Below are 12,669 nucleotides of genomic sequence, written 5' to 3'. Positions count from 1 at the left end.
GTGGCTACTTTTCAAAATCATGGCTCTGGTTATCTGAAGGTTAGCGCTTTCAGGATAAAAGTCTGCAGAAATGAAAAGCACCACGGTCAAGGTCACGAAGCTTGGGTTTAGACGGGTGTGGCCGCAGAGCTGCCACCGGGCTGCTGAGCCCCTTGTAGAACCTGCAGATCTCTGCTTCCCTGCAGGTTCCCAGGGGTAAAATCTGTGTGAGATGTGAGGCGAGCTGCATGGTGGGTGGCGCAGTGGGGTGACATTTTCTGAGTCACTTCGGAAGCAGACACATCACACTACAGGAAGGCTGGTGGGCTGCAGAAGAAAGAAAACGACTGCTCTTGTACCAACCGCTCCCTTCCCGGTTCCTCCTACTAAGACAAGACAGAAGACAAGGAGTTGGTAAAACAGGAGGTCAAGTTTATATACAAGAATATAATGTTTATCTGAAATATTTACAGTGTTGGTTAAAGCAATATTTTTACAACTTTTCCGGGTCAACTACTATGTATATTACAGGTAAGCTACAATGGTTTAAGTGGCAAAAGTAAGTAAAACATGTTTTAAACAAAGCGTAAAGTACTCAGGTCAATCACAAAGTTGGTCTGCTTTGCCCTGTATCTGAAGAACTCATGCTACGGTGGTTACTGTGGTTTTTATAAATGGAAGGACTCTACCTGGAAACGCAAAATGCAAGACATGCTACAGCTGTTAAGTTCCCATCAGGGAGGTAAGATGACTTAGGCGCTGAGTGTCAGGCTGGAGCTGAGCGAGATCGTTGAGATAACAGCCAGCTTTATCTCAACCGGGTTTTAGACCCACCAAAGTTTGGGCCACGCTGAAAAGTGAAGCTCTTTTGCACATAACGGCAAGCTCAGCAGAACGTGAAAATTGGTTGACCCAAACCAAACAACCCCAAACATCACACCCAAGTCACTGTTGCACCTATTCAAAATTAGCGTTGAAGTGAGCTATTTTAAAACTCCATACACATAGCCGTGGTTTTATTAGTTGGAAGAGTTCTACGAGACTTGGATGGGTTTTTCCTTTACGTGAAAACAGCTATCCATTCCTGAGGCCTCCTAGGGCCTTATAACTCAGGAAATGCTGGGGGGGTGGGGGTGGGGGTGCAAACGTGCAAAAGGCCAGAGAAGCTGCTCGGGGCTGGGGCCGGGGCTGCAAGGGACTGTGCTTGGATCCCAGAGCGGACGTGGAAGGGGGGTCGCTGAGCCCCGAGCTGGCCCCAGGAGCAGGCGGGGCACCAGGACTAGCACTGCAGCTTGCGGATGCTACGAGAGATGCGCTTGAACTCTCTCTGCCCCTTCTGCCACCGCTTCACCGAGGTGATCACCAGCTCCCCGCCCAGCTTCTGTCCCATGACCAGATAGGGCGCGTTGATATCGTTCATCTCCTCGCAGGTGCACTGCAGGCTGTCTTTGAGCCACAGCACTGACTTCTTCAGGTCCCGCTCGGACACGCCGTTCAGCTTGTAAATGGTCTTGCTCTTGGTCTCCAGGATGATTTTGGTGTCTCTGTTGATGTAGGTAATCTCTTTCACTTTGATTTTCAGTGCTGCCGAGACCAGAGGGGACAGAGGACCAGAGAGTTATCACGAGGGCAACACATCCCCCTGCCTATTTGCGTGACTTGGCTTGAGGGAGGGGAGAAACGCTCCCCAGGGCTAATGGGACCCTCAGGGGCTGCAGGGAGGGGGTTGGGAGCTGAGCACAGCAGGTGGATCCATTTCTAACAGGCACCTTGCTCTGCATCAGCCATCCTCTCAAAACTCTCTTTTGCAGGACGCCGGTGACTTTTCTGCCTTGCCCTCGTGTTTGTATGTAGGCTGCCTGTGACTTGTGCTTTCCTCAACAAATGACTTCCCCTCCTGGAAACTTCAGCATGAAAAGAAGGGCCTGACTCTTAGGTGAAACCTGATCCTTCTGTGGCCGTAAACTTTAAACTCAATTTATTACATCGGAGAGGTTTTTGGACAAACCTGTAAGGAAATTATATCACACAATCATTGTTTTCTAAAGAACAGACTACGGGGCAGGAAAATTGATCTTACAGCTGCATTTGATTTGGTAAAGTAACTGGCAGAAAAATAGCCAAGACTCTTTTTAAGAGCACAACATGTTTAGCTGTAAAAGTGTTTTTCTGCAGACCTCATCCTCATATGCCTGTCCAAGGCCAAGGCGTTTATAGATCATATATGTGCTGTTTCCAAAATGGATATGTAGACTCATTAGAATGCTAAGACCAAAAGTAAGTGGTTTACTATAAAAGACACATTTTATCATCATGGACAGTATGCTTTGGGAACGAAAACCTGCAAACATACATGCTGGAGTTAAATTTCAAGACTCCATGAAGGCAGGGAAAGGATAGAGTTTTAAAGCTGGAAGGGATGACCCAGTTAAAAATCTCTTCTTGGTACACCAAGAATCGGAAATCTAGAGACGTTCAGTGACTGACGTGAGGTCATCCCGTTAGGCTGTGCCCTGGCTGAGTCTAGCTCTCAGAACTCGGGTCTCCGATCGCCCTTCTGTAACACCCCCGTTGTTTCTTACACTTAATATCAAATGTCTTGTCCTGCTTGGCTCATTAACACATCCAACCAAAATAAGTCATGCGTCCCAAGATCCTTGATGAAGTGAACAGTCGTTCCATAGATGACATGCAGGTGTGACTTCCTGACTTTGATGGCATTTAATGCATTGTTTAAATCAGTAATAGAGGAAGAGGGTTTGGGGTGGGTATCACAGCTCTGGGGACCCCTTTCTCTCTCAGAAAGGGCCTTTGACTAAGCAGGGCTTTTCCAGTCAACCAGGAAGGTACTGAGGCTCAACCAGGTAAATGAAGAAGGCTGGGGCTTGACCCCTGGCAATGCATCTTCTTCCCATGGCCTCTGCCTAAGGGGTGGGAGTGGGGAAGAGAGAGTGGGGAAAGTGATAGCACTGGTACCCGGGAGCCTCGTCTATAGCACAGAGCATCGGTCAAAGTTGACAAGCTCGAGCTCCAAACATCAGAAAAAACCATCACTTTTAACCAGGGGCAAGATATTTATTATGCCTCTTTCTCTGGCTAGGAAAACATCAAGTTTGTACGAGTTTAACTATGGGAAAACTTTGGACATTTCCTCCCTGGGTTTTCAGCTGGGACCAAATATAGGGAATCAAAGCTCCCAGATAGCTTTTCCTGCCCTGGAAGATGTGAAGGGGATGCCAGATGTGGTCAGAGGCAGAGGTGATGTTACGCTCTGCTCCAGCAACCGATTGCCTATAGAGGCAGGCAGCGGTGGGCTGTGCTTTCTTCACCGGTACCTTCTCCACTGAACTAAGGAGTCTCTACCATCTTCCCTGAACTCCAGACGTGCAGTGGGCAGAGTGTCATGCTTTCATGGATGGTTCAAGTTAAATACATCAGATTTTCCTCTTTGTTTCCTCCACCCTCTCACGACTCCCCAAAGTACAAAGGCAGCATGGAGAACCACCGTATGATGCATCATACAAACCACTAAAAGGTGCATCTTCCACGATTTAGGTTTATCATCCCCTTCGGGATCAAACGAATGTGGAGAAATAGGAAATAAAACTTGTGAGGTATCTACATGCGTGATAACTTCAATTGTGATGACTCCCATGTTGTTGTTTTTGTATTTTTTTGTTCTTTTTAGGGCCGCGCCTGTAGCATATGGAGGTTCCCAGGCTAGGGGCCGAATCTGAGCTGCAGCTGCCGGCCTACACCACAGCCACACCAGATCTGAGCCGTCTGAACTCCTTCTCATGTTGTTTTGAAAGTCCTTCTTGGGAGCTGCCATTGTGGCTCAGCGGTTAACGAACCCAACAAGCATCCATGAAGACATGGGTTCCATTCCTGGCCTCGCTCAGTGGGTTAATGATCCAGCGTTGCCTTGACTGTGGTGTAGGTCACAGACTCGGCTTAGATCTGGCGTTGCTGTGGCTGTGGTGTATGCCGCCGGCTTCAGCTCTGATTGGACCCCTAGCCTGGGAATTTCCATATGCCATGGCAGCGGTCCTAAAAAGACGAAAAAACAAACAAAAGAAAGTCCTTCTCCTCTAAGCAAAGAGAACACTAGGATGGACACACGCGCGCGCGCGCGCACACACACACACACACACACACACACACACACACACACACACTCTTATGGCCCAGGTCTTGATACAGCATCCTTAGGAAGGAGGTCTTCTATAAGGTGAGCCACAAAGCACACGGGTGTGTGTATGTGTGTACCCTAATTTCAGCTCTTTTGGAGTCCCACTAACTTTTTCATGGAAGTCAGGAGAGAGAGCTCTGTTAACTCTAGAGCAAAGTCCATGAGCTGCCAGAAGAACAGATATTTTGTATCCATTTTTTTTTCTATAGGTTCTACTAAAATTACATTGCTTAAATCCTGCTGTTAACCCAATGCTGTAGCATGGAAGCTAAGACTGGTGCTTTGGGTAAAGCTTGGATGGATGCTGCAACATTCCCAGCCCCTCCTATTTGGAGAGTTGGCGGTATCTGAACATGGACACGAGACCCTGTCATCCATCTGTGGCTTTCCCTGAGGCGCAGGACTGGCCAGAACTTAAGAGTCATCCCTTCCTTCTTCTCCTAAAGCTGGTGAGGTTAAACCCAGGACACTTCCCAGAGATGTGGGGCTGTAAGGAACAGTGATCGGATTGCTTCTGGCATTTCTGGAATCTGGCCACTTCTCAGACCCGGCCGGTAAGGTGTCGGGAGAGAGAGTGGGCAGGCAGTGACTTCAACAGTGGGAGCTGGCGTGATGGCCCTCCGTCTCCAGGACTTGGCTGAGCGTGTAGACATGTTAGGAGAGATCTATTAGCGTCTGCTATTGTTTGCTGGACCTGGGACCACATCGGTTTACCAGTAAGTTCACGCTTCTGCCTGAATAAATACTTTCGAAGGGCACCAACCTCTCAAACACACCCAGAAGTGCCTTCTCTTGGAATGGGAGGAAAACAAGCATGTCCCGAGAGTCTGGATGAAATTCCCAGCCACCCCCACCTCTGAGATGAGCAACTGAGTGCCGAGCCTGTGTCTCCCTGGCTCCCCTGCCCCCTGCCCAAGGCCAGAGGACACAGGTAAGGTGTTGCTGGAGCAGCTCTGGGTGGACTCTCCAACCCTCTTTGCTTTCAAAGTTCTCTCTTAAGGGGAGCGACTTCTATGCCACTGGAGCTTGAGCAAATACACGACACATTATTTACAGGCCCCAAGCACCATGTCATTACGGTACCGCTTACCAAAGTAAATCCCTAGCTTTACTTTTTCTTCTTTTTAAATTGAAGGGAACTCTCCCCGTCCAATTATTAACCTTGGATATATTCACTGATGGTGGAACACAGGGAAGCAAAGCATCATGGGTTGCGAATTAAGTAAAAATATTTCTATTTGGCATTTGAAAGTAGAAATATGTATTTCTACTTTCGGCCAACTTAATGCCTTGAATCTGTTTTGCTGGGGCCCATATTTACATGTTTCCATTCCTAGGACATGTGCTAAGTGACTAAAAGAGAAAATGGCTCAGGATTATGCTTGTTGGCAAGAAAAAGCGAAAGTGAAATGAAAAATGTGCCAATAAAAATGTGTAATTTGAACAATTCTCATTATGTGATTATTGCATAAGAGAACAATGGATCTCACCTAAAAAATATCCAACTCAATATGGGGTAGTTAGGCAGAGAGGAAACTAGAAAACACAAGTTAGATGATTTTAGGAAAGATGAGCTGTGTTACCCAATCTTTATCTAGTAACATCTTAATGAAGTGTGTCTTTAAGCTGTACCAGTGAATAAAACTTTTGAAGGTGAAGCATTTCATTCTTGGTGGTGGATGACTTACCAAAATCATTTTTACAAAGAGTTTCCATTATGTCGTTGTCATCCTCGTTTTTGTTTTTGCAGGCTTCACATACCTTTGGAGCTAGAAAGGTGAAAACATTAGTAAGTTCGCTTAAAAGGGAACAGCAGGTGGCATTTATGTGCAATTCACAGGGGCTTATCCAGGCAGGTGTGGCAACGGTCCTGGAAGACCCCAGCTTCTTTATAAAAGAAGGCTCACTCATTCCTAGGAAAGTCTCCCATGCCTCCCATTTTTTTTTGATGGGCAAAAAAATGCCCAAGTGTTGTATGTCACATATGATGGCTTATGCCAGCTACGGGTGTGCCGGGGAGCATGGGTGCAGCTGCAGGTAACAGCCAGCTTTTAGCTTAGCTTTTCCTCCCATTCCTGGGACAAACTCAGTCTTGAAAGAGCTGGTCCTGAAGCCTCTCTGAGGAGAAAGCACTAAAAGACCCTTGAGGGTTTTTGGAAAACTAGCAGCCACAAACGATGGCCAGAAGATCTTCTTTGTCAGCTGCAGGCCACCGGGGCAGCCTGGCTGCTGCCAGGCTCTGCAGCCAGGCTCATTTTCTCTGAGGAGGGGCTGGGGGCGGGAAGTTCTGTTCAAGATATTTTCAAGCATGGACTGGAGGAGAGGTGGCTAACATTCCAAGGCTCTCTTCTGCTCTCTGCCTCTTGGATGCACACCTCGCTATGGGCTACACGGCCTGTTCCAACGGGTTCTGTAGCACCTCGTGCTTCCCGCCCAGTTTGTGCTTGCCTTGAACAGCTTTTCTTTCGTTGTTACCTTCACCTCTGGTGCCGATTCTTCTTGCCTCTCTCTCCCTGCCTGTGTCAAACTCTCGAAAACAAACGAGACAACAACAAACCCCCAACAAACCAAAAACCCAAGGCTTTTCCTGAAGCCAGTGAAAGTCGAAGCAAACTGTCTCTGGGGTCTGACCAAACCTAGGAATGTGTCCTGGCCTAATCAAGACTGCCTCCTCTCAAAGAGTCTGATTTCTTGGGAAAGGGAAAAAAGAAAATATGCATATTCTCCATTCATTTATAAATGTACTGATGTTGTCTTTTAAATGCAGGCGGAATTAAACTTTCATTACTCTGAGATTGAATTTTCACAGGAGCAAAAGCCCATGTGACTCATTGATAGAAATTATTTATCAAATTAGAAAACGCGCAGAGCAGATTTTGAAGAATGTACACTTTTGTTTTGAAGGGAGAAAGGGCTTTTTGGAGAAATGGAGGATATAATGTTGGTGGGGATGGTGAAAAATAAAAACAAAAGCAACACACATAAAACTGCCCTTAACTCCCCTCTCTCAAACAAAATGCAACTTTTCCAATTAGGAGTCTAGGAATGTATATAAAATGTTACTAACCTGTATTGGTTGGTCTGTGGTATATGTTGGACAAATGTTTGAAATATGCCAAACATTTGCAATAAATTATAAATCTAACCAATAAGATGATTGCAAACTCACGGTGCCTGCCAGGAAAGATTGCTAAGCAACTTTGCATTTTCTTTAACTAATGATGGCTGTAGGAAAACAATTAAGGATTGAAAGGGAGATGCTGCTGGAGACCTGAAAAGGATCTGAGAGCCCCTTTTCCATCCTAGGGGGACCCAAATCAGCTCAGGCACATTGTATATGTTTTCCTTTTAGGAAGACTATCAAGAGCCCATGAGGTTTTCATTGCTTTGATGGTTTTTGCACAGGAACTCCCCCTTGGTTTTCTAAAAAACTTGGGAAACTCTTTTGTACGATTTTTTTCCAGCTAATTAAAACCACTCCTAAGATAAAGGCTGATTATTGATAGAAAAATGACTCCTGCAGATTCCCTTTGTGGCCTCTGTCTTGGACACCTGAACAGTGACAACCAAGGCTCCATCTACAACACAAACGAGCCAGTCCTGCTGCTTTTTATTTTCAAAGCCTAAATAGGCAAAAAATGGAGAGTTCCTTAAAAGACTCTCTGCTAGCGCATTTTGGCTGTCCGTGCCTGGAGGGAAAATTCCTGTGCCTCGAATCCTGCCCAGTGTGAGAACGTGCTGCGGGAGGCTGGGGCCAAGGTGCTCTGGCCAGGGTGTCCTCCTCCACGCAGGACACTCTCAATTGCCGCCCCCGCGCTAGCATCTTTAAAAATAATTGTATATACACCTACAAAGGAAAGACCATTTTCAGCTCATCACCCCCCGCCCCAATCCCACTTTTTAACTGTCCCTAAGAAAGAACTGGTATAACTCGGGAAGGGGATGAGAGTCTTGGGTGTGTGCTGAGGGTTAGTGGTATCTAAAATTTGTCGCGATGACACACCAGGTCAAGGAGGGCGTCTGCCGCGCCCGGAGCTGGCATGGAAGCACCGGGATGTGGGCTGGGGGCCGAGAGAACATCTCCCGGAAGGCCGCGGTGGGAGAAGCGAGAGTAATAAAGAGGAGGGCTTACCTTCCTCCGTGGCCGGCAGGAGGTGGTCGCTGCTAGCGAGGGGGATGCAGAGGTCGTTGTCCTGGGGGAAACGGTCGCACTCCAGCATGTCGGGCCAGGGGAAGCCGAACGCGGACATAACCGGAGCGCAGCGGTCCTTCACCTGCACGCAGAGCGAATGGCACGGCTGGATGGTTTCGTCCAGGTCATCGAGGCAGACAGGGGCGAAGAGCGAGCACAGGAACTTCTTGGTGTCCGGGTGGCACTGCTTCATGACCAGAGGGATCCAGGCGCCCGCCTGCTCCAGCACCTCCTTCATGGTCTCGTGGCCCAGCAGGTTGGGCAGCCGCATGTTCTGGTACTCTATGCCGTGGCAAAGCTGCAGGTTGGCCGGGATGGGCTTGCAGTTGCTGCGCTTGTAGGAGAAGTCGGGCTGGCCGAAGAAGAGCCCGCGCGCCGAACCCAAGCAGCAGTGCGAGGCGAGGACTAGCAGCAGCAGCGAGCCGGGGCCCTGCGGCATCGTGGGCGCGCGACCCCCGGGGGGCGGAGGGAGCCGAGCCGAGCAGGAGAAGCACGAGGCGGCCGGGGCCCGAGCTTCTCCCGGGCCCGCTCTCTGCGCTCGGTGAGGCTCCGGGGCCGGGAGGAGAGCGGCGGGGCTGCAGGAGAGACGGGATGCCAGGCGCGGGGAGGATTGCGCGGGCGAGGGGCTCTGCGCTCGGCTCCGCACGGCAGCTCCGGGGGCCTCCGACCCGGGGGAGCAGAGTGAGCGGCGGCTGGGGCCCAGCCAGAGTTTTCTTGGCCTTTTTTTATGCAAATCTGGAGGTGGGGGGGAGCCGGGGAGGAGCCAGCGGAGAGTAATCCGAGGAGGGTTGGTCACTGCTCTCTGGGTCTTGTTTTCCGTTGAGAATGCCCCTCACGCCCTCCCTGGAAGGAAATTCTGGCTGCGCCCCCACCGACCCCCGCCACCCCCTCCCCAGATGCTGCCAAGCGCGCTCGAGGGCTGCCGTAAACAACCACCAAACAAATAGACAAGCCTGGCAGCTTTGCCCCAACAGTGAGCGGGCGGGGCGCGGGCTGCGCGCGGTGGGGGGGGGGGGGACGCGATGAGCGGCCTCGTCGCCAGGTCCCGGACAGAACGCGCTCCGCCCCCACGAGGCCCGGGCCAGGGTTTGTTTGACCCCAGCCTGAAGTTTCTGCTCGGGCCTGGGGGCTGCGGGGCGGAACTGCGTTCCTGGGAGCCGCGAGCCAGCAGCCGGCCGGCTCTTTGTGCCCGCTCGAGGCCGCCTGGGTGAGGTTGGCCGCCCCCATGAATCCCCAGCCACAGTGCCCAGCCTGGCCCATCCCGTACGGTGTGGGTGTGCTCCCGCCTGCCCTTTCAAAAATCAGAATTTATGTAAGTAGAGTCGGAGGAGCCAAACTGTGACATGAAAAATGAAATCTCTGTAAATCGTTGGGGATGTTATTTTGGGGTGAATCTAGAAAATTTTGCCATTGTGGAAACGCCTCTACAGGGTTTTATCGGTCACACACCACTGTGCACCATTTCCCGGTTTGGGAGAAGAGAGCCTGCCTCACTTCCGAAGTGAACGGAAGGACTCAAGGCTCGAAGGCATCACGGGCCCTAACATACGCTGGCCTTTGCCGCGGGCGCTCGGGAGAAACGCAGCGTGTGCCCTCAGGACACCGAGTGGAAAGGCTGGTGCCGGGTACCAGGGACTGGCAGAAAGTGCGCCAGGTGGGCAGCCTGGGGAGGGGCAGGAATGCCTAGACACCCACGAAGCCTTGGCAGTGGTGGTTCCTTCACCTTACACAGACCGGCGGGTGTAAGACACCAGCAAACAGGCTCTCTGCTCTCACGGAGCTGGGGCATCTAGGGCCCCGGAGGACCCCAAAGAGTAAGTTCACAGCTGTAAACCGGGACTAAGTTGCCAGCAGGGGGAAGGTGCGTGCAGCGGGCCTCATTTTCTCTAAGCGCCCCGAGTTTCCACTTGGGGACGGTCGTCTCTGTCCTTTCAACCCCTCCCCCTGCTCCCGCCCCGACCAAGAGCGAGCCGCCACGTTTCTTTCAAATGGAAGATGGGAGCATTTTATTTCCTCCCGGCCACTTAAGGGCCATCAGTAAGCTCCGTTCAAGGCTTCTCTATTTCTCTGCTTCCGGAAGATGGTTTGGCCTGGGGGTGCCCCCAGGCCCAAGTCGCTCGGCTAGCTTAGTGGTCCCACTGCTTAGAGGAGGGGGTTAACGTGTGGGTGGCGAAAGCCCACTCTGTTATCATCCTGGCCGTGAACCCATCAGGAAAATCGCCACCCAGAAGGAGAGCCTCTTTCAATTCTGAACCAATAATCTGGGTCCCTAAAAGCCTAGCTTGCATCTGTTCTGCTTTGACGCCGGTGGGCTCCGCCCAGAAGGACAAAAAGACGCTCTTCCAGCCGAATTGGTCCTGGGTTTTTTTGTGTCAAAGTAAAGCACCAAGATGTCTAAAAACTCGTCTCCCTGGTAAAGACTACTTTGAAAGTAAACTTCAAATGAAACGCAAATACACGGAACCAAGCAGCTCATCAGAGCCTGCGCTCTGAGAGATGCTAGAACTTGGGTCCAGGGCTGGGATGAAGGCCCTCCCGCCTCCGCCGCCCCCAGCCCCAACGCCCTCCTCTGGGTCGCCGCTGCTTCCCGGACCTCCGAGGAGGTCAAGGAGTCCTGAGCACAAGGGTCTGGAAGCCGATCCGGGTGTTTTGAGGCGGTGCGCAGCTGTGCACCCGGGAGAGTCTGGGGGCCCCGGCGCCCCTTGGGCCCGCGCGGCCGGAGGCATTGTTCCGAGAGCCCGCGCTGCACTGCTGGCCGCCAGGGGGCGCCGGGAACCGCTCTAGGGGCTCCACAGCCGCCGCGCCAAGGGTCGGGTTCCAGCCTGCCTGGTTCTTGGGTGGCTGCTCCTTTTCGTACCTGCGCCACTCAGCCTAGACCTTACCCTGCTCAGACTCGGTCTTCCTCCCGCATCTCGGATCGCGCCCCTCTCGCTTTCCCTTCCGCCACTCGTTTCGCGCCAGACGGGCGCGCCCGCGAGACGAGAGGCAGATCGCAAGAAAATAGGAGAATAACCTCTCACCGAGGCCCGGACACGAGTGCGTACCGCTCTCTGTGTGAAAAACCGCACGGACACAGATGATTGGCGCAACTCTTCAGCCCGGGTCGCTGCGCCACGGCAGAGAGATGGGCGCGCGCGGTGCAGCCCCGCCGCCGCTGCATTGACCCAGGCTCTTTCTCGCTCTGTGTTGGCCCTTGGGCCTACAGGTCTTCTCAGATCCTTGCAATTCATCAAAATTCGCCGAAGTTTTGTCTTTTTACAGACGGAGAGTTAGTGCTTACTCCCCTTCAACCCCCCACCCCCAACTCCCCAGCCCCACTCCTCCGGGATCCGTTTGGTACTTGCTCTTTTTTAGGTACAGAAACAGTTCTCCCAAAGTAAGTAGTGGAGGGCGTCCACTCCTCTTGGGACTGAAGTGCACAGCCGGGCAACCTGCTTAAAAGGGTGGTCTGTGGGTCCCAGGTGATGGGGTTGGCCCTCCGCCCCGCTCCCACCACACACTCATTAAACTACAGTCCACCTGGATGCTGCAAGCCTGAGAATCTCAGTCCCCCATGATCTGGATTTGGCCGTTTCTCTGCTTGTTTTTTGTTGTTAAGGCACTGAAGGATGTTGTTTTCTGTTGTTCAAGCACCAAGAAAGTTCCTGCCAAACTTGCCAGAATAATTCAGTGCTTGGTTCAACCTATGCCGCTTGCAAGAGTTTCTGGGGAAGGCAGGCCCCTCACTCTCATGCTCATATTCTGTCCGGAGGCTGGAATGGGGTGGGGGGGAGAGGCTAGGGCTGGTCTCCAAGCCTGGGGCCGCCAGAACTCTGACGGGGAAACCGAGCCTCCTACCCACTCAAGAACAATAAAGGCTTCCGGACTCTTATTTCCGAGAGGGAGTGCAAGCAAGAGGGGGGGAGGGGTAATCAGCTGACGAATTAATTTCTCATAATTGAGCACCGGTGAAGGGGCAACCTCGAACTGGAAACAAGCTTCTTAGCCCCCAAGTGGTCATACCACTGACCTTTAGCTCGGAAAGCTTGTCTTTCGACGTACCCTATTAAAACGCACGGCCTCTTGGGATTTAAGCCTTTACAACAACTCGGGAGCGGTCAAGAGTGCAGTTACAGCTGGCAGGCCCGCAGTGCCCTGGAGAAGCACCGCGAAGGAAGACCCGGCGCCCTAACAGACTGGCCAAGGGCCACCCCTGTCCCCGGAGATCCTTGTAGCCATCCGGTAAGTGGGTGTGGTTATTAGCACTTGGCAAAGAAGCAGGAGGAAACTGAGGCGCCGAGGGGTTAAGGAGCTAGAACCGGGTCAC

General features: G+C 51.7%; 2 protein-coding genes across 14 annotated transcripts in view; one reads left to right on the top strand and one right to left on the bottom strand.

The window, feature by feature from the left end:
• Positions 1 to 390: 390 nt before the first annotated feature.
• SFRP2 (secreted frizzled related protein 2) lies at positions 391 to 9,063 on the bottom strand. 2 transcript variants are annotated; one of them, XR_014811888.1, is made up of 3 exons: positions 8,304 to 9,063; positions 4,017 to 5,940; positions 391 to 3,699 (listed from the first exon to the last, which is right to left on the bottom strand). XR_014811888.1 is itself a non-coding variant. In NM_001244395.1 (3 exon segments), coding segments are annotated over 3 exon segments (885 nt in total). In that variant the 5' UTR covers positions 8,803 to 9,050; the 3' UTR covers positions 391 to 1,258.
• A 3,178-nt stretch (positions 9,064 to 12,241) lies between these two features.
• Positions 12,242 to 12,669, top strand: part of LOC110262135 (uncharacterized) — a 285,706-nt gene continuing 285,278 nt past the window's right edge. For all 12 annotated transcript variants that reach the window (XR_014812782.1, XR_014812787.1, XR_014812783.1 and 9 more), the window contains exon 1: positions 12,242 to 12,584. The gene's annotated coding sequence lies outside the window, so the exon portion shown is untranslated. The remainder of the gene's footprint in view (positions 12,585 to 12,669) is intronic.

Source organism: Sus scrofa, chromosome 8 (genome assembly GCF_054392235.1).
Source record: "Sus scrofa isolate SSC_HxYL_T2T_F1_AM1 chromosome 8, Sscrofa_HxYL_maternal_Yorkshire_Landrace_v2.0, whole genome shotgun sequence".
NCBI classification, from domain to species: Eukaryota; Metazoa; Chordata; class Mammalia; order Artiodactyla; family Suidae; genus Sus; species Sus scrofa.
This window is presented reverse-complemented; position numbering and strand designations above follow the sequence as displayed.